Source organism: Setaria viridis, chromosome 4 (assembly GCF_005286985.2).
Source record: "Setaria viridis chromosome 4, Setaria_viridis_v4.0, whole genome shotgun sequence".
In the NCBI taxonomy this organism is placed as follows: Eukaryota; Viridiplantae; Streptophyta; class Magnoliopsida; order Poales; family Poaceae; genus Setaria; species Setaria viridis.
In genome coordinates this window covers 3496382-3517694 of record NC_048266.2, presented here as the reverse complement: position 1 = coordinate 3517694, position 21313 = coordinate 3496382, and the positions used below count along the sequence as shown (strand labels likewise).

At 41.7% G+C, this 21313-nt stretch overlaps 3 protein-coding genes across 3 annotated transcripts; 2 read left to right on the top strand and 1 right to left on the bottom strand.

The window, feature by feature from the left end:
* Positions 1-7: 7 nt before the first annotated feature.
* On the top strand, positions 8-15828 carry LOC117853950 (ABC transporter C family member 13). Its single transcript, XM_072293038.1, has 36 exons — positions 8-190; positions 360-400; positions 523-610; positions 1610-1774; positions 1877-2008; positions 2222-2322; positions 3104-3173; positions 3739-3993; positions 4309-4378; positions 4785-4845; positions 5390-5477; positions 6117-6235; positions 6336-6433; positions 6803-6869; positions 9521-9638; positions 9720-9836; positions 9924-10004; positions 10090-10344; positions 10620-10721; positions 10807-10874; positions 11031-11162; positions 11240-11387; positions 11573-11859; positions 11958-12105; positions 12225-12400; positions 12496-12607; positions 12699-12752; positions 13190-13312; positions 13486-13584; positions 13711-13803; positions 13928-14038; positions 14114-14275; positions 14353-14540; positions 14657-14846; positions 15033-15200; positions 15536-15828. The coding sequence occupies exons 1-36, from the start codon at positions 161-163 to the stop codon at positions 15614-15616; spliced, it is 4398 nt and encodes a 1465-aa protein (XP_072149139.1). The 5' UTR covers positions 8-160; the 3' UTR covers positions 15617-15828.
* Positions 15829-16189: 361 nt separating this feature from the next.
* On the bottom strand, positions 16190-16958 carry LOC117853951 (low temperature-induced protein lt101.2). The gene is made up of 2 exons (XM_034736228.2): positions 16634-16958; positions 16190-16539 (listed from the first exon to the last, which is right to left on the bottom strand). Exons 1-2 carry the CDS (start codon positions 16727-16729, stop codon positions 16408-16410), a joined length of 228 nt encoding a protein of 75 aa, XP_034592119.1. The 5' UTR covers positions 16730-16958; the 3' UTR covers positions 16190-16407.
* A 2911-nt stretch (positions 16959-19869) lies between these two features.
* On the top strand, positions 19870-20817 carry LOC117854233 (PRA1 family protein B2). The gene has a single exon (XM_034736534.2). It carries the CDS (start codon positions 20146-20148, stop codon positions 20461-20463), a length of 318 nt encoding a protein of 105 aa, XP_034592425.1. The 5' UTR covers positions 19870-20145; the 3' UTR covers positions 20464-20817.
* The last annotated feature ends 496 nt before the right edge of the window (positions 20818-21313 follow it).

Sequence of the window (21313 nt, the reverse complement as noted above, 5' to 3'; positions counted from 1 at the left end):
CACCACTCCACCCGGCACCACCACTCCCCTCCCCGCCCCGGCGGCTCGCGCCACTCGCCGCCTGCTTCGAAATCGGAACACCGATCGAGCCGCGCTCGCGGATCCTCCGCTGGGCCGGGCTCGGCGGCGTCGGCGATCCTCCGCCGCGCCGCTTCTCCCCATGGATTTCGTCTGCCCCGGCGATCCCGCGGTGCGATTAATTCCTAAACCCCCGCCAAACCCCTGCTCGTCCGCGTTACTCAAAAAAAAAAAAAAACTGCTCGTCCGCCGCGCCGACTTGTTTTTTTTTTTCTGGCGCCGGACGCTGCTTTTTTTTTTTTAGAATTCTGATCGAAGATGTGGGCGATCTCTCGGTGCAGGTATGGGATGGGAGGCGTTTCGGGCCGTGCTTCGCGGATTTATATCCTTGCTCTTGATTTTGATCTCCAGTGGGTTGCAGTTCCGCAGCGTGGCGGTCGCGCTTGTGGTTTGTTTGTTGTTGATGTCCTCAGCTTTTCCTTAATCCTTACCTCGTCGTTGCACGGTGCTGGGGTTAGCTGGGAATGCGATCGCCGCGGTTGCTGTCATCTGCCTCTTCCTCGCCAAGAGGAACGCACCGAGAGCTCAGCGGGTACTTGGTTTTACTCTGCTTCTCTGCTTCTTCATTTAACAAATAACCTATGTAGTACTTTGCAATTACTTCTAGGAGCATTTCGCTGTTTATGTTCAGGCTGTGTCGAAGTCAATTTTACGCTATATACAGATGTATGACACAGAATTGGTAACAATGGGTGCAGCAACGACGAGTATATATGTCTGGTGCGGTTTGGTTTGGTTTTGTTTCAACTGCTATTAGTTACAGGACTAGCAGTTCTGCTAGTGTGGTTAGTGTGGTTTGGAATGAATAGGAAAGGTGGATGCTAGCCATCATTTCATCGAGATGGAGCATTATATGGGTACATTGCGCATCAACTTTTATTTGGCATGGCAGTCAAATAAGTGGTTAGATAGAAAAAAAATACCTTTTCCTGTTTCTGTCAGGATACTTTGACCTGATGTAACTCACATTAGTTATCGGTGGTAGTTCCCTTTCTTTTTTGAAGGCAAGTGGCAGTTCCCTTTTGCAGTAGAACTACTAGTAGTCTGGGAATCTAAACGTTGCTACGTAACTGTGTAGTGCATATAGGGGGGTTCAAATATAGGGGACATATACTATACTGCTGCTATTTTGATAAGTACGTCTAGTGCAGTTTGGTTTTGTTTCAGCTTCTAAATAGTTACAGGGCTAGCAGTCTTTACTGTGGTGTGGGTTATGACGGACTGACCACCGTAGTGTTTGGAATGAATTGGGAAGTTGAATGCCAGCCATCATTTTCTCTGGATGGAGCATTATATATATGGGTAAATTGCACATGATTGTTGCTTTTTCATGGCAGTCAAGTAAGTGGTTAGATAGAAGAGATACCTTTTCCAGTTCCTATTAGGATACTTTGACCTGATGTTACTCACATTAATAATACTGACAGTTCCCTTTTGTTGTAGTAGTAGAGAGGATAATAGTTGTCTTATTTAATTTATGTTCTTCATTATTTATACCGTGTTATGTATAATAATTATTCTACTGCTTTAGAACGTCAGGAGAGGTTTATCGGAGAAGTTGTTTGTATTCGGTGTGCCTGGTTTTGCAGTCTGCCACTCTTTGGTTGGACTAACTATGCTAGTTAAGAAGAAATTTGAAGGGAAGGATGTTGAAGACCATGAACTATTTTTCATGTGCTCACAATTTATTGCATGGGTAAGAACTCTCTGACCATAATGATCTTGTTTTCCCTTTCGAGTCATATAAATGTTTGAACAAAACGTCCTTACGGTTGGTTTTAAATGTGCTTTCTGATAGATGTCTGTAAGTATTGTCTGTGTCACTGGGGCTTGGTTTGAAATCCTCTACAACCCAATCATGTGCTTTTGCTGGATCTTGAAGATTCTTCTAGAGATACCTCATTTGCAATACAAGCTTACAGTTCTAAAGGTATCCCATTATTTACAAAATGACTTTCTATATCTCTGACATATGCTTCTTGGCTGTTAATACGAATGTGGAAGACTTCTATGAATTTCTGCTGTTTTATTATGACTGTAATAAATCCCTGTTTCTGAATATTTAAAAGAAACATCACTTTATTATTTAAATCAAGCACTTTATTATTTAAAATAAACAGAACTTTTGGTTTGTAATCAACAGACAATGGCATCTTTTATGGAGATCATCTCATTTTGTACTGCGACCACATTTGGACTCTTTGTTGTTGTGGCTGCTGTAGTGGGTCAGCTAGGAAACAAGAGGTACCTGCTTTGTTGATTTTCCTATGCTTCTGCATATTTCGTATCCTTTTCATTTTCTAACTTTCCTTTGTCAACTATGTTAGACAACCTGTATTTGTGGTGTATGCGTGTGTGTATTGGCCCTGAGCCCAGGCGCCTAGTGCCAGCCGGCCCTGGATAGCTAGAGGGATATGAGGAGATCTTGTTTGGTTCTGTTTTCATAAACCTCAAGATCTCCGCACCCCTATATATATATATGTACACCTATCCCTCTATCAATCCAATCTATTATTCCATGCATCTTCATTGCTTTCATGGTATCACGAGTTCGGGTTTCTCCATGATTCACCTTCTGCACCCTAGCGCGCAGCCACCAGGCGCCGCTTCTCCTCTCCCGCATGCGCGCCGCTCGCGCGCTGCCATCCGCCAGCCTCGTGCGCCCAATCTGCTAGTTGCTGCAACCATGGCTGGCGCCTCCGTCCCCGCCCTCGGCGCGATCGCCGACGGCGCCGTCTCCAACCTTGATGACTCGGCTCCTCTTGATCCTGCTGCTGCCAAGAGCGTCAAGGAGGAGCGCGCCGCCCAGGCGAAGCTCGCCCAGGAAGCCCATGACGCCGCGATAGCTCGCGCTGAGGCGGAGGCTGCTGACAAGGAGCGTGACATTTATCATTTTTGTTTAGCAACTAGTACATATTTCATTTCATTTTCTTTTCATTATCATAAAATGCATGAACAGTAATTTTTGAGTGCCACATTATCTACAATTTTATCTAAAGGAGTGTGTGACTCTATGCTCTGTCAGGAAAATGAACTCTATTGAAGCCCCTCTCATTCTAAATGACGAAAAAGCTGAGTCTGAAATTACAAACATGGTATGTGATTTCGGTAATGATCCTTTTGGTTTTCCTGTTGTACATTCAGGATGGTGCAATTTCAGTCTATGACCTGGGTAGTAGTTTTATATTGATCGTGGTACTGCCGTGATAATCTCATCTGATGCATGCTATAAAGTTGCTGCTAGCTTGTTATTTCAATACATGATCTTGTAATACATTCTGTTGCACGTGATTTGTCTGATACAATGGCATCCTTAGTGTTGCCAACCAGACAGCTGAAAACTCGTTGGCAAGGCTTGCCTTTGTTTTGGCTTGAATGCTTGATTGTGTTGAAACGTCTCCTAAAATGAATTTGCATGCATGTTCCCCAGAAACAAATAAGCATCTTCCAGATTTCTGTGTGCCAACAATTATCACCTGCAAATTTACAGGATCTGTGATAACTACCACATGCATTAACTTTCTTATTGTTGGCTATTTGGAATTTGAAAATCGATCGACACCTGGATCCTTTCCATTTTGGTTTATTATTTTCCATCACCAAGAAGGAAGGAAGTGATTCCAGATTGTGAGTTAGTTCCTTAATGTTCTCTTTTCTCAGGTAAAAAAGGGCCATACTTTGTGGGAACTGTTGACTTTCAAGTTTGTTAATCCCATGATGGACATTGGTGTCACGAGACAACTTGACTTCACAGATCTACTTGAGTTACCCCCTGAGCTTAGAGCTACCTCCTGTTATGACAGACTTCTGTCTTCCTGGACTGTTGAATATCAAAACCACCATGACAACTCATCTGTCCTTAGAGCCATGTTTTGTTCTTATGGATGGACATACTTGCGTTTGGGGCTCCTTAAGGTATCCTTTTCTTTTTATTGTGGTTCAACTGAGTAAAAGGATGTTGCTAGATGCGAACTCTGATTCATAGTGTCCTTTTCTGCTTACCACTTTATGGCAATCAACAATTAATATTTCCAATGATGACCATATTAGACAAATGGCCTGAAACACATTATCATAGTATTACCTGAAATTCCATGAAAGGCAGCATGTAATTACTTATTTTACAACAAGAAGTATATTATATTATTATCCTTACCTGCAAATTCAAGCATTCATAAAATTAAAGTTCGCACCGATTGCCTTTAAGTTTCTAACACTCTATTCATGTAGGTGTTAAATGACAGCATCAATTTCGTTAGCCCTCTGCTACTCAACAAGTTTATAAGATTTCTTCAGCAAGGTATCATTTCTTTTTTTTATCTGGAACAAAGGTATTATTTCCTCAAAGAGTAAAATGTTCATTATTAAAAGTTCTCCAAGGAAAATATATATTCTATTCAATATAGTGTCACTTGAAGCCTATTCGCTATTTGGGAACAAAAGACCAACAGAAAAAGTTCTAACATGCCTCCTTTCAGTAGTTTCTAGGATTCTTGTGTAGTTCATTTAGAAACTTTGTGTAACATGCAGACATTTCATCTAAAAATATATAAGTCTTTGTATAAAACAGCAGGGCATACAGATAGTGCTAATTATCTGGTCAAATCCATCCTACTGGTGAATCTTGATTCAATAAGCTAAATCTGTTTTTTTCAGGAATTTAATAAACTAATCTGTCTTCTTTTGGTTTCTGCGTTACTTGTCAGGTTCTGGTGGCATGGATGGATACATTCTTGCCATTTCCCTAGGATTGACTTCTATTATCAAGTAAACCATCCTCAGTACACGATTCATGCCTTTTTCTTATCCATTGATGTATTTATGATTTGTTTTTACTCAAACTTCAGATAATGATCATGCATCCCCTTTCTGTATCATTTATTTTTATTAACATTTAACAGACTAAACTCATATACTGGGAAGTATAAGTTACATGATCTGTGTTAAACTGGTGTTTTCATGCTGCATCATGCTCTACTCTTGTACTAATGTTACATGTTCATGTGGTTGCAAGGTGCAACATATCTGGATTAGTTTCCTCCTCATGCAGAGCAGATAATGCACTTAGTCATAACAGCAATTGACTCTGGTGATAATAAAGATGAATTAAGCAGTTACATCTTCGGGCACCTTGTTGTATTGTTGTTATAGTATTTTGTTATTATAATATTGACATTCTAACGCTGAAACAGAATGCAATATTAATGGACCTTTGCCAGTTGGAAAGAGAATCATACTGGCGGTTCCTTGATGTCTATCTTCTTAGTATTAGCTAGTATTTGCTTCTTCAAAATTTTGTTTGTTTATGCAGATCGTTTTTAGATAGCCAGTACTCCTTTCGTCTAGCAAAGCTCAAGTTGATGTTACGATCAAGCATCATGGGGATAGTTTATCGGAAGGTATGACCATTCAGTTAGTATTGTTCTGTGAAGAGTAACTCGTAATGCAACACTGATTGGTTCCTTAGCTATTATGCATAACAACATATTCACAAGGACAACTCAAACTTTCCATTACGAATTATACAAATTGACACCTAGGAGGTCACCTAACCCATTGGTTATGGAACTGAGTAGATATTGTATTCTAATTCATATACCTTCTATTCCCAGATAAGATGTCATGCAGACAATCAACACGGTCTCCTTTGCTTAAATTCGACAATTGCTTTTGCAGATTATATGTTAATATAATTGATAAAATTGAATCATATGAATATTCTTTTAATGAAATATTTACTGGCATAATTTCCATTTGAAAAGTACAATTGATTTTCCATATGGTAGCTAACAATGTTTTTTAAGTTTGACTGCGATTCAAGAATGGCATGTATTTGCAACAGAGGAGTAATTGTTTAGAAGAATTTGATATAGTGTAAAACTGCTGCTCAATATTCTATATAGCTCCTGTGACAGGTCATTTTGATCCACATTCGACATTGTACTATGTAACAAATTCTATTCCAGACTTGAAGCATGCTATAACTTTGCTTGAATTTTATCTGTTGCTTTTTAACTTTGGATGGACCTTAAAAACAGTGCCTATGTCTCAGTCTAGCTGAGCGTTCTAGGTTTTCTGAAGGTGAGATTCAGACCTTCATGTCTGTTGATGCTGACCGCACAATAAACCTATGTAACAGCCTTCATGATGCTTGGAGGTATTTCCCATCTGTCTCATGTTTGTCTATGAAAGACTTGAATTATTATATGTTTGCACTTCATTATCTAATTCTTTGCATATTTTGGTGTTTGCCTTAGCTTGCCACTGCAGATTGGAGTTGCACTTTATCTACTGTATACACAAGTCAATTATGCTTTTCTATCTGGGCTGGCAATAACAATCATACTAATACCAGGTATGTTCACCTTTTGCTTCCTTGTTCTGCATTAGAGGCTTAGTGTTTTTAAGATTTGCTAGGTCAGGTTCGGTAGAAGTTTTTATACTTCCAAAAATGTATTTGTGATCATTCTTCAATCTGTCAATTCGCCATTATTGCCTTATGAATATAAATGAACCGATTGACAAAGGCACGCTTTTATACTAGTCCAAATAGATGTATATTATAAGAACCCTGATGGTACTAGGGACCAAGATTATAGTGTGTAATGCTACCCCATACTTATAATCTAATCATAACTTCCTCAAATTAAAGTTTATTTATGCTCATATTGTTTACTTTTAACCATATTGTCTCTTTTGCCTATAACCACGTACACATGCACAGTGAACAAATGGATTTCTACAAGGATTGCTGGTGCAACAGAAAAAATGATGAAGCAAAAAGACAGGAGGTAACAAAATCATCCCTCCATCCACTTAATGAAGAACGAAAACATCCTTTGTTTCGTTTTACCACATTCCCGTATTGTTGCAGTACTTTCTTTTTTTTTTGAAAAGAAGCAGGAGCACTGCTCATTCATTTAAGTGGAAAGAAGTGCATGATTACATAGAGTTCAATATTACAGATATGAATAAAAACTCATCTCTTGAAACATGGAAATAAACTAAGATACACTACCCAATTCCGGGTATCCACAGGCTCTTCGTCTCAGCCCAACTTCTTCCTGAATTCTGTGAAAGGCTTGCATTGGCCGAAGTTTTTGTCCTTGGAAGATTCTTCTGTTTCTTTCGTTCCAGATGTTCCATGCTGTTAGTGTCAAGAAGGCCGCCTTAGATCTTCTCTTCTTTGCATTTGCCGGCTGCAATGTTCTTGTCCACCATGCTTTAATGTCTTGTTCTTCATTTTCTGGAATGGAGACCCCCCGTCCAATTACTCACTAGGAACCAGACTTCCTTGGAGTAACTGCATCGTAGACACAAATGAACTGTTGTTTCTAACTCTTGATCGCATAGTGGGCATATGGTGTTACACTGCCAATGCCTAAGTAACAATTTATCTGCTGTCAATAGCTTGCTTTGTATGAGCAGCCATGCGAAGAACTTAAGCTTAGATTCAATGTGGGCCTTCCAGATTGTTGCTCCATAAAATGAGCTGTATGTTCCTCTGAATTGAGCTTCATAGGCAGATTTGGCTGTGTATTGTCCAGAAGCAGTCCATCTCCATCTAATTTGGTCATCTTCATCAGTTAAATGTACTTCTTGCACCACATCCCATAAAAGTATAAACTCTGCCAGCTCTTCCCCAGATTGCATCCTCCATAAGCCTCTGGTCCAATTATGGTCAGTGATATCTTGTCTCAGTGTCCTATTCTTTCTCCATGCCAGATTATAGAGTCTTGGAGCAATGTCTCTCGGTGCTCTTCCATTTTCCCAGGAACAATGCCAAAACGTGGTCCTGTTTCCATTACCCACAGTCACAATTGTGCTTGCTCTGAAGAGTTGTTTATCTACCTCATCGCATGGAGTATCTGATCCCACCCAAGGCCTCTCAGGTTCAGTCCACTGAAACCATAACCATCTCAGTCTAAGTGCCCTACTAAATGCTCCAATTTCCAGTATTCTCAGGTCTCCAAGATTCTTTGGCAGTGTTGTTTTTTGCCACCTGACTAGGCAATGGCCTCCATTTGCTTGGTCTGAACCTGTCCATAGAAAACTTCTTTTGATTTTATCAATCTTCTTGAGTGCCCACTTCTTGAGTTTGAATACTGTCACGAAGTATATAAGTATGGATGACATGACTGATCTAACAAGAGTAAGACGTCCAGCTTTGTCAAGTAATCTCCCTTTCTGGGTCTGCAATTTCCCTGCCACTTTATCAATCAGTGGCTGAACCTGCACTCTTGTTAATTTCTTGAGGCTTAATGGCAGGCCCAAATATTTGCATGGGAAACATTTGATTTGACAGGGGAAACTTTCCATTACTGCCTACACATCCAAACCTTCACATCTGATAGGGTACACAGCAGTCTTGCTCAAATTTATTTTCAAACCTGATACTCGGCCAAAAGCTTGAAATATTGTACTGATAACATCAATTTCCTGTCTAGTTGGATTTACAAAGACAGCTGCATCATCTGCATAGAGGCTCATTCTGAATCTTCTTGTTCTTCCTTGGATCGGTGACAGTAGTTGCTCAGTCTCAGCTAGGTCTAGCAATTTTTGCAGTGGTTGCAGGGCTAGAATGAACAACATAGGTGACAATGGGTCACCTTGCCTAAGCCCAGTTCTGTGTCTGAACTTTTGTGTTTGAGCTCCATTTACTAACACTCTTGATGTGGCTGTCTGCAATAAGATGGATACCCATTCTCTCCACTTTACCCCAAACCCCATCTTCTCCATGACTTCCATCAGGTAGTCCCATCTCACACTGTCAAAGGCTTTAGCAATGTCTAGCTTCAGGAAAAGTGTAGGCCTTTTTGCTTTGTGCATATCCCTGATGAAGTTCTGTGTGTACAAAAAATTGTCATGTATGCTTCTCTTCCTCATAAAGGCACTCTGATTTCTTGACACCAATTCAGTAAGCACTGTGGATAGTCTTGTTGCAAGGAGCTTTGATATTAGCTTAGCTATACTGCTTGTCAGGCCAATGGGCCTGTAGTCTGTCACCCTTTTTGCTTCATTGTTCTTGGGAATCATTACAATCTGGGCAGTATTCAGTAGGTTGAAGTGCTGCCCATGTTGATTGTAGAAAAATTGCATTGCCACCATGAGACCCATTTTTATGATGTCCCAGCATTTTTTGAAAAAAATCCCAATGAAACCATCAGGGCCTGGTGCCTTTTCTGGTTTCTGGTCCATAACAACTGCCTTTTACCTCCTCTTCTGTGAATTCCTCTTCTAAAGCCTGCAAGTTGTGGCTCTGAATGTTTAAGGCATCCCAATTGAGAGTTTCATTGGGATTATACCTCAATTTCATTGTTATATGCTGTTGATTTGTTTTGGATAATGAAGTAGGAGGAATTATGCAAAAGTTTGCTACTCAACACAATAATTATAGAACTTATGCTCCAAAAGTTATCCATGGGTATTTTTCCATCAACAGGATAAGCTGTGCAGGGGAGCTCTTGGCACATATTAGAACAGTGAAAATGTATAGCTGGGAGAAACTATTCACTGAGCGTTTGGTGGAAAGAAGAGAATCAGAAGTGAAGCATCTCGCGGTGTGCATCTGCTCATGATGACTTTACAATAAGTTTGACATGGCACATTGGAACTAACAAGAGCCTCCTATTTCCCAACAGACTAGAAAATATCTGGATGCTTGGTGCGTCTATTTCTGGGCAACCACACCAACATTGTTCTCCCTTTTCACCTTTTCCATTTTCGCAATAATGGGACACACATTGGATGCCGCCACGGTAAAACAATATCCTGAATGATATGTTTATTAAGATCTGCCTTTGCACAAACAAACTTCCTACTAATATATAGAATCCTTATTACAGGTATTTACTTGTGTTGCACTCTTTAACACATTAATATCACCATTAAACTCATTTCCATGGGTTATTAATGGGCTGATTGATGTAAGTGGATAATTGGTTTATGTTATTATACTGCTGGATAGATTTACAGCTGCGCTAACCTTACTTCTATGCTTTGGTGTTGCAGGCTGTTATCTCTAGCAGACGGCTGAGTAATTATTTATCTACTCCAGAGCATCACTCATCAGAGTTAACTGCCTCTGCTGACCTTTTAAAGCACCAGTTTAAGAGATATACCGAAGTAACTCACAATCCAATGGCTTTCGTTCTTCAGAATGTATGCTGTTGTTGGTCTAGCAGCTCTGTTGCTGAGCCGAACATAATTCTCAGAAATATATCATTGCAGCTACAGAAAGGGCTATTTATTGCAATTGTAGGCGAGGTAATTATTCTGACTGGCATATTTTCGTTCTTCTGGGTGTTTGGGGTCTTATGTGATGGAGATAACACAATTTTGTTCATAATTTTGTTGGAGAAATTGAATAGCTGTTTGAGAAAAGAAACTGAATAGCCTGTCATATACTGTATTATTGGCATATTATATCTCAATTTGCATGTCCTTCAAAAGAAATGCGGCCAGTTCCTTTTTATACTGTATAATCTGATGCTGTTGCTATTTTTTCCTGTTAATTAAGGAAGATAGTATGTCTATATCAGGTTGGTTCTGGTAAATCATCTTTGCTGAATTCCGTCATTGGAGAGACTCATGTCATCAGTGGTTCCGTTAGCTCATGTGGTTCAATTGCTTATGTTCCACAGGTAGCACTTATGATGTGGACATTGCTTAAGATTTGTAGTTGAAATGTTTGGAATGTCTGGAGACTCAGGAACTGATGTTTTGTAGGTACCATGGATCCTATCTGGCTCTGTACGAGATAATATTTTGCTTGGGAAAGAATTTGATCCAAGAAGGTAGGTTATATATCTTAACGGATATTACCACGAGTCTATTTCTAATGTCGTGGCATGACATTAGAGCAGCTGACATGAACTATTGGAGACGCTCATACTCCATAGAATTTACGGTTCCCTTTAAAATCAGCATTATGCATCACAAAATTTATGCAGATACGAAGAAGTAATACAGGCATGTGCACTGGATGTTGACATATCAGCAATGGCCAGAGGAGATATGTCATATATTGGAGAGAAAGGTACCAACTTATCTGGTGGACAGAGAGCTCGTCTAGCATTGGCAAGGTCATGTTTTTAGCAACTTTGTGCACCTTAAATCCTTCTTCAGTTCACTAGCTGACATTATGATCTAACACTTGCAGGGCTTTGTATCAGAATTCTGATGTATACTTGTTTGATGACATCCTTAGCGCGGTTGACTCCCAAGTTGCTTCATGGATCCTGGAAAAGGCCATTATGGGGCCGCAGTTGATGCAGAAAACAAGATTACTAAGCACGCACAATCTTCAGGTAATATTTATTAATTCTAATCCAAACAAACTGAGGAGCATGTTGGTATTAAATGTATGAATTATGTCTAAGGTTATACCTGCACTACTAGGCTGTACGCATGAAATAAGCATTTCATTTATTAACATGACAAAGAAGGATGCTCAAATAACAATGTATTTTTCTTTTCCTTTCCTTTTTCCCAGGCCATTTCTGCTGCAGATATGATTGTAGTCATGGCAAATGGTCTCGTTAAGTGGTTTGGGACACTGGAATCTTTCTTGGCAACTCCATATTCAAGAATCGCTAAGCCAGATAGTTCAAGTCCTACCTCATTTACAGTTTCTGTGAAAGACAAAACACCAATGGTATCATGTGAACTGAAGACTGATGTTATACTTGAAGATGATTCAGTGGTTGCTTATGAGGAACAAAAAGATCAGGTTGAAGCAGAGGCAAGGAAAGAAGGCATGGTTGAGCTTAGCGTCTACAAGTGAGTTATTTTGTGGACTGGAGTGCACTGCTCATTAGAATGATAAAGTGTTTCAGTCATTTGTGCTCTGTTATTCATAAATGATTATTGTTTAACAGAAAATATGCAACATTCGCGGGGTGGTTAATTGTTGTTTTAATATTCCTAAGTGCAATCTTAATGCAAGCATCCCGTAATGGGAATGATCTTTGGTTAACTTACTGGGTTGATACCAGCACAGGCACCAACAACACGAGTTTTTATCTGGTAAGAGTGCCTTCCATTTAAGTGAACATGAATCAGAATAATCAGTATATTGAATATATGGTGTTCATAGAAGAAATATCTTCAGTGCATTTATGCTCATTCAAACCTTGCCTGTGCAGATTATCCTTGCTGTGTTTGGCATAATAAATTCTCTTTTCACGTTGGGAAGGGCGTTTTCTTTTGCATTTGGTGGCCTCCGTGCAGCAATCCATATCCATGCATCTCTTCTTGAAAATATTATCAGTGCACCGGTTTGTTTCTTTGACCAAAATCCCAGTGGTCGGATTCTAAACAGGTTGGTACCTTAGTTATCTGATGATTGCCTCTACTTTCTAGTAAGCTCTGAAAGGTTGAAATGCCCCTTGGCCTTGATGATTCTTCATGACACAGATTATCATCAGACCTCTACACCGTTGATGATTCTCTTCCATTCATCCTCAATATATTTGTGGCTAACTTCTTTAGCTTACTCGGCACTCTGGTTGTTTTGTCTTATTCACAGGTAAATAATGAACAAATGTTTAGACCAGCCTTATATTTAAGAAAAGAAACTAAATCATGTTTCTTGTGTTTCATGAATGTTTGATCTGCAGGTTTCCTTCTTACTCATCTTACTTCCACTCTGGCTTATCTATAGGAAGCTGCAGGTACATATTCACCCATTTTTTTTTCATGTATTGCAGCTTGGTTATTTAACAAAGCACCGTAGTATCCATTTTCTTCTTCTTTATGTGTTTATTGGTTTAGTCTGTTCTTGATCTGTCAGTTTTCTTCCAATATTCATCAATCATGATATCTAGGCATAATGGACTTGGCTTTTGTTAACAAGTTATATCGCATAGTATGCCATTTGGAAACTCTTTCATGGAAATGAAAAAGGCACCAGGGAGCTATCAATATGCAATGTGCACAAGGATAGAACGAAAACATCTTCTTGATAAACCAAATCCATCGATAGTTTGACTCTGTACTCCTTTTAATTTAGGCAATGTGCAGTTAATCCTCTTTTACCCCTTAGTCAACACCGTGCATCACATATTCCTATGTTTTACCTTATGGAGAAACAAACTAATGTTCTGTACAGTACTATTACAGGTCTACATCACGTGAAGTACGGCGACTTGATAGTGTTGCTCGTTCACCAATTTATACATCTTTTACAGAGACGCTTGATGGTTCATCAACAATAAGAGCTTTCCAGAAAGAAGTATGTCTTTTTTTCTTCATGGGGAAGGAAGCATTCTAGTTAGCACTTAGACATTCAGAGAAGGATGTTGAAATGCCATACTTTTCCTTTTGAACTTAAAGTATCACACATCAAAGGCCCCAGTGCCTAGTGCTAGTGTGGTTTGTTCAAAATACTGACAGTACACTACACAGGGGTTCTTCTTAGAAAGGTTCATCCAGCATGTGACACTATATCAGAAAACATCCTACTGTGAGCTGATTGCTAGTTTGTGGCTCTCACTGAGACTCCAGGTATATAGTTCTCTACATATTTCTTTGTCATACTATAATAACATTATCATGTACTTGGAATTAAGAATATTTATCCATCAGTAAGGCCTATAACACAGGCACTGCAGTGACCAGCAAACTGTCCAGTTGTTGGCAGGTTTTATCATTCTGTTCATCGCAATGATGGCCACTGTCACCTTCCATAGCAGTTCCCTTGTTAACCTTGGAACACCTGGACTGGTAGGTTTGATGGGAGATAATCACTGATCTTCTACTTAGGCCTTTCCATCCTCTGATGGAAAATGAAAATGTAGTTCTGTTCCAATTACCTAATCATCAATCATATAAAAAAAATCTACTGCAGGTGGGCCTGGCTCTATCATATGCAGCACCTGTAGTATCACTGCTGAATGGCTTCTTAACCACATTTACGGAGACAGAAAAGGAAATGATCTCTGTTGAGAGGGTTGCTGAGGTAAAATCAATAATATCTGTCTTGATCCTTATTTACCATGTGTCTTTAGCTATAACAACGTAATGATGCTTGCAGTATGTTGGCATACCTCAAGAAGAACTCCAGGGATCTGAATCTCCATCCAGAAGCTGGCCGACAGAAGGGAGGATCGACTTTGTACATGTAACTCTGAGGTACAAGCCAGAGTTACCACCAGCTTTGGATGATGTTTCATTCCATATTGCATCCGGCATGCAGGTACCATACTAGCAAGGTTTTTCACCAAACCATTTATGATTTCTGGATCCATAATGAAATCCGCTATGGCTTATTAGGTTGGAATAATAGGAAGGACTGGAGCAGGCAAATCAAGTGTATTGAATGCACTATTTCGCTTAGTTCCAATCTGCAACGGCTGCATCTTAGTAGACGGCATTGATGTGGCTAAAGTTGCTGTTCGAGAACTTCGTGCACATTTTGCAGTAGTTCCACAGAGCCCATTTTTGTTTGATGGGTCCTTGAGGTAACTACTGGCTGCTCATATTTCAGTGTTTCCAGGCTGACCATTTTCATGCTTGGGAAAGAAATATAAATCCTATGTTCAACATTCAATATTTTAATCGTTAATATCCACGGCAGGGAAAACCTGGATCCATTCAATACAGCAACAGATCTCAGGGTATGGGAAGTTCTTGAAAAATGCCATATGAAGGGAGAGATAGAATCAATAGGTGGACTTGACATCCATGTGAAAGAAAGTGGTGCATCATTTTCAGTAGGCCAGAGACAGCTCCTCTGCCTTGCCCGTGCTTTCCTAAAATCATCAAAGGTATGGGCTACGGCTACCATATCATTGCAGAATTGCTTATAGCAGATACATTACGCAAAAGCCTAATCACTCGTTTGGTTAATTCTATCAGTTTTCAACTTTTCATAATCAGCAATAATCAATGACAGCTTTGTATATATATCTCAGAGCTGATCAAATAATTTGTAATTGTTAATGATTCTATAGGTGCTTTGCCTTGATGAATGCACAGCCAATGTTGACAACCAAACAGCCTTCCTGTTGCAAAATACTATCTCCGCTGAATGCAAAGGGATGACGGTTCTCACCATAGCACATCGAATTTCAACAGTGATGAAGATGGACAATATTCTAGTTCTTGATCAAGGCAAACTGGTATGTAGTGGTATTATGCTTAAGACCATTTTGGACTACTAGTGGGCAAAAACAGAGAGGATAAGGGAATGAACTCAGACTATAATGTTTTACAAGAATGATATGATGGCAACAATACAAATGAGAAACTCCACATTTGTTTGGAAGAGTTATTAAAACACAATATCACAAAAACATGTGTTAAAACAAGTGGCAAACAAAAAAATCAATTAACGTTTTAAGTCCAACGGGAAACAACAGGTTAGGACCTCCAGGCCATGGGTAAGCTCTTTTTAGATGCCTTCTTATCCAATTAATGTTAGATATTATCTAACTCGTTCATTGGTCCAATCTAGGTTGAAGAAGGAAATCCAGAAGTTCTTCTGAATCACAAGTCCTCAAGATTTGCTCGATTTGCCAAGGCATCTCAGATGTGATTCTGAGAACATGCTATGCTACTATGTTATATGCTAGGCCTCTTATGTGTTAACATTTAGTTTGATGCAAAGTGTGCCACCTCTGTTGAGCTTGTAAGATCAGCTTCAAAACTTACACTACTAACAAACAGCTAACAGAAGCTCTGAACTTCTAGATATGCGATGTACGGAACACAAGCCAAGATTTTCTGATCCTCTAGATATTCGAATCTCATGCTCTGTCACTAACAGAAGCTCTGATCAGGGAATGTGAATCACTGAATCGACTGTGCAGAACCTAAGATGATCTGAAATGGATCGGCACTTGTTTCTGAAAGAAGTAGCATTCAAGAAAACCTGACTGCTTTTCAGGACTTGGTTTCGGCAACTGTGAAAGTGGGTACCTAATGCAAGTGTGATATTTTAATACTAACATAGCGTTGATTACAAGTCCAGGCGCCGCCAGGATGGAATTCCACTACATAACATTAGGCTGTCTCGAATCGATCTAAACTTTGAATGAGGCAAATTACTCAAGGACACAAGAACCATCCTCATTCAGAGGAGCCAATTCACAACCGCAACCGGACCAGGTACCAAAATTAACCCAATTGACTGCACAAACTCCACAACTCCAGATCTCCACCAGATGAATTCGTCCAGATTGTCAGATTGGATACACCAATTTACAATTTACACATGGGCACGGAAAGGATTTAAGTCTACGAACCCAACACAGAGACGCACGGGCGTAGATAGGTAGGTAGGGAGCACACCAGAACACCACGGCGGATCGGCGACGCATCCGGCGGTCAGGCGACGTAGACGTAGTCGTCGGGGTCGTCGTGGCGGTGGGGGTCGACGGAGCAGATGACGTAGATGGCGTAGAGGACGCCGGGGAGGTAACCGAGGATGGTGAGCAGGACGCTGATCCAGAACTCCAACTGCGCCACAGAAAGGGAAACGAGCCAACGGTGAGAGCGGATCGAGCAAGGACAGGGAACAGGGCGGGCGGGGGAGGGAAGGGGCGAGACTGACGGAGCAGCAGCCGTGGCGGAGGCAGACGCCGAGGGGCGGGAGCAGGACGGAGCACAGGAGCTCCAGGCACCGGCAGCAGCACGAACACAGGCCCATCTCGTTCCCCTTCTCTTCCTCCTCGGATCCTCGCGCGCTGCTCTGCTCGGTCGCTTCGGGAACAAAGGGAAGGGGAACGGCTGGATATTTCTTCCCGTCGAGCGGAAGGAACTCGAAATTCAGCACGGCACGACGCGGCGGCACTATCGCCTCCAAAGTCAACCAATAATGTGAGTTCTACGTGTCAGCTTGAGGTGGGGTCTCGAGGTTAGGATCCAGATCTGATCTGGAAATGAGGTTGAGCTAGCCGGCCTCGAACTTGAGGGGCAGCTCCAGTGTCACGTTGATTTTGCTCTGCAAAATCAGCGATCGATGCTCTGCAGAGTTCGATAGCTACGTATTGTTCGATTCGTTGGGGTCCATTTTTAGATAAAAAAAATAGAGAAAACAGCTTCCATACTTCACTAGTCACCTAAAGTTCACAACCTCCGACGTCCACTTCACAGCCTCAAGTACTATTATATTCAGCTCATGGTTCGAACTTTACTTGGAGATCGATTTTCCTGTCTGACATACAACAGCCGATGTCCACTATGTGCAAGATTCGTTTTTTCCCCTTCAAAATCGATTTTTACCGCACACTGGAGCTGGCCTGATATGGAATTTTTTTTTGAAGGGATTTTCTAGCAATCTGTCGATGGATTTGTCCTCTCGAATCACTGACTGACACGTTGGCAAATGAAATTGAAAGATATCAATTACTGACAGCTGACCATTACATAATGGGTCCAATAACAACCCAAAATCCAATAAGAAACTAACACTAAATCCAACTTCCTATTACGGTGATAACAAAATGCAAACAACTTTTGAGTTCATGGTAACAAAATGTCCACTAACAAAGTAGGCCACGGCCCCCTTGATTTTCTAAGTTACTTTAGAGCAACTCCAAAAAGCTGCTAATCTTAACCCTAATATCTTTTTTTAGGAAGAAAAAGAGAAAAAACGAACTCCAACAGTCCACCCAAATCTTTCCTAATTTTTTAGCGACGTTAAAAAATAGCCTGCCACCGCGTATATTTTAGGGTTGGTGTTTCTCCCCCAATCTTGATTCCCACACGCCCGCGCATCTCTTCTGATGGGCCCAATATGATGACGTGGCCTGTTTTGAAATATTGGGGGCAATTTATTAGCGATCTGCTGTGGATTGATATATTTTTGGGGGAAATTTTTTTAGGAGAACCCCCAATACATAGTTTTGGGGAAGAATTTTTTCGGATACTCTTGGAGTTGCTCTTAATAAACCCTTAATTTCACCGTAGACAGTGCTATGAGGAGAGAGGGATATATTTTTTTCCTGAGCGGGGGGAGTATAATCTCGCACGTGCTGGGTAGTGAGGGATAATCTCTTTCTTTTTTCAAGGGAAGGGATAATCTCTTTCTTTTTTCAAGGGAAGGGATAATCAGTTCGAAAACAAATACGGGGACACCTTCACGAGAGGAGACCCCCGAGAGAAAATCGGATGGTTAGTTTCACTCGGTAGCGTCTTTTAGCGATATGGAGTGCCCATACGTCGGTAAGAGTCATCATCTCGGGCGGGCAAGGGCAGCTAGAGATTGCGATCCATGGCGGCGGGCGGCGCCGGCGCCGGTGCTGCCGCGTGCGCGGCGTGCAAGTACCAGCGGCGCCGCTGCACGCCGGACTGCCCGCTGGCGGAGTACTTCCCGCACGACCGCCCCCGCGTCTTCCGCAACGCGCACCGCCTCTTCGGCGTCAACAACATCCTCAAGACGCTCGCCCGCGCCGGCCCCGAGAAGCGCCGCGAGGCCATGCACTGCATCATCTACGAGTCCCATGCCTGGGACATCAACCCGGCCACCGGCTGCGTTCCCATCATCGACGACCTGCAGCGCCGGATATGCCAGGCGGGCCTCGACCTCCGCCGCGTCTACGCGGCCATCCGGGCATACCGCGCCGCCGCCGCCGCCGCCCAGGGACGGCCCGTCCCCGACTCCGACGGCGGCGACCCCTCGGCCTCGGCCTCTTCCCCCGCACCGCCGCCGGCGTTCCAGTTCCAGCCCGCGATGGGCAACAACTACGACGAGGCTACTGCCGAAGCATACGGCGGCGGCGGCTTACCATTCCTGATGTACGGTGGCGATCAGCAGCAGATGATGATGAACGCCGCTGCTCCCGACAACGAGAACATTGCACTGCAGATGCCGCCGTGGATGATGCAGCCGCCACAGTACGACATGGCAAGCGCTACTGCTGTCGCCGACATGGCTGCAGGCAAGGTCGTCCCACATCTACGGCAACAAGATCATCGGTTCTTGGTCGACGCAACGATGGCACACCAATCCCGGAACCAACAGAAGCCCATCGTCCCCATCCAGCTGCCGGAGGAGTTGGACGACGAGATGAGTTACTTCGTCGACGGCATGGACGGTGACAGTGAGATGCATCACGAATCTACTAGGTAAAGTGTTGTTAAATAAATGCATCACATACATCATCAGTACTGGTCCTTGCTGCCTACTCCCTCCATCCCAAATTATAAGTTAGAATCTTGGAGAGTCAAAGCATCTCAAGTTTGACTAAAATTATACAGAAAATTATAAAGATTTATGACATCAAATAGGTATACTATGAAACTATAATTGATGAAGAATCTAATGATACTTAGATGACGTCATAAATGTTATTATATTATCATATAAATTAGGTTAAACTTGAGATACTTTGACTCTCCAAGTTGGAATGACTTAAAATTTGGGATGGATGAGTAGTTAAGTACATCTATATATAAGTATATAACACGTCATAGATCAAAACTACTTTTAACAAGGTTAGTTAACCACTGTTTTAGAGTAATAAGTTCGATCGCCAAAATAAAATGTCATAGAACGTATCAAAATACGTTACTTGCCCAAGTACTTTCTTTTCTGACATTCTTTCATATTAGCTTAATATTTCATCATCTATAATATGGTCAATTTTAATGGAAAAGTACGTTTGCTTAAATTTGACCTTACATGTTGCCATCTGCGTGTGTATAAACACATCCTGGCGCCATGCACGGCATTAGTTGTTGCCTGGTTGTACCTAATAATAAACTGGAGATTTTTGTTCTGAAATTCTATTAATGATTATTATCCCTGCTGACTAAATCATTGCACATATGTATATCCAGTATGGATTCTTCAGAGAAGAAGGCGAGGAAAGCACCCAAGATGGAGGATGCCAATGGCTTCAAGTAGGATGCTAGTTGTTGTTTCTTGCTCCAGTCTTCTGGTTCAGCCAAAACTTTATCAGCAATGCGAGTTCATAAAATGCAGGAAAGGCATTCACGAAATAAATAGAGGAAAAAATATTTCTTTTAGCTTGCTACTGCAAGTATTTTTTAATTAGATTCAGCAATTTTCAGTAACACGGCGCGGCGCTCGCTCGCAGACCGGCGTCCCTGGATGGCTGGATGGAGCTGCTAGACCGGTCTGCCTTCTCCCGCCCGGACTCCCTCTCCGAGGCCACCTCGCGGCTGCGGCGCAACCTCGGCTACTTCCGCGTCAACTACGCCGCCGTGGTCGCCTTCTCCCTTGCGGCCTGCCTCCTGGCGCACCCCTTCTCCCTCCTTGTCCTCCTCAGCGTCCTCGGCGCCTGGTGCTTCCTCTACGTCTTCCGGGCCTCCGACCAGCCCGTCGTGCTCTTCGGCCACACCTTCACCAACCGCGAGACGCTGCTCGGCCTCGTCGTTCGCCAAGGAGCACGGCTGTCGCTCTTTTGCCAAAGTTGAGCTGCTGCCGTCCACAGTTGCGCTGTTCAACTGCTGCTGCGCCTGGGATATTTGTGCTGTTCGGCACCCGGTCATCCCCTTGTGGTGCGGCCCTGCCACATCCAGCATGGCTTCTCAATCAATTCTTCGATGATAGATGAATCAGCAGAGAAATCAACGTGATGGTACCTATTCCTTGCAGATTTTGATTCTCTGGAGGGATATAACAGCAGCTAGCTCAATCATTTTAGCCCCCGGTAGCAAAAGGTAGTCTACTTCAAATTAGTTGGAAAAGTTTTAGTTTCGATTCCGTGTCACTGTAAATAGCACACAAACTTCCGTGTCATTGTAAATAGCACACAAACGCGCAAGTAGGGAAAAATATGCTGTACATACAAAACATATAAAATTTAGAATGATAACGTGGTCTGTTTTGAAATATTGGGAAGTAGTTTTTAGCGTTCTGTTGTGGCCTGGTATGTTTTGGGGAAATTTTTTTTATCATAACCCCCAATACCTTGTTTTGGGGAAGAATTTTTTGGGGACCTCTTGGAGTTGCTCTTAGGGCTTGTTTGGATCTCATATACTCCCTCCGTCCTAAAAAGAATGCAACTCTCGCTTCTTGAGAAGTCAAACAATTTCAAATTTGACCAAATTTATAAAAAAAACTAAACATCCTTAAAAAAACTTAATGCTATGTGTTGATGCATGCATGCACGTACATAGAGTTGAAACATTCTTTTAATATCTGGATAATAAAAAGAATACAAATATGTTTATTGTGGCGTATGACACATTATAATGATTGGCTTGCGGTGGTCCTTTATCCTAAATACAAAACGTACTAATACTGTAAAATATGTTATTACAA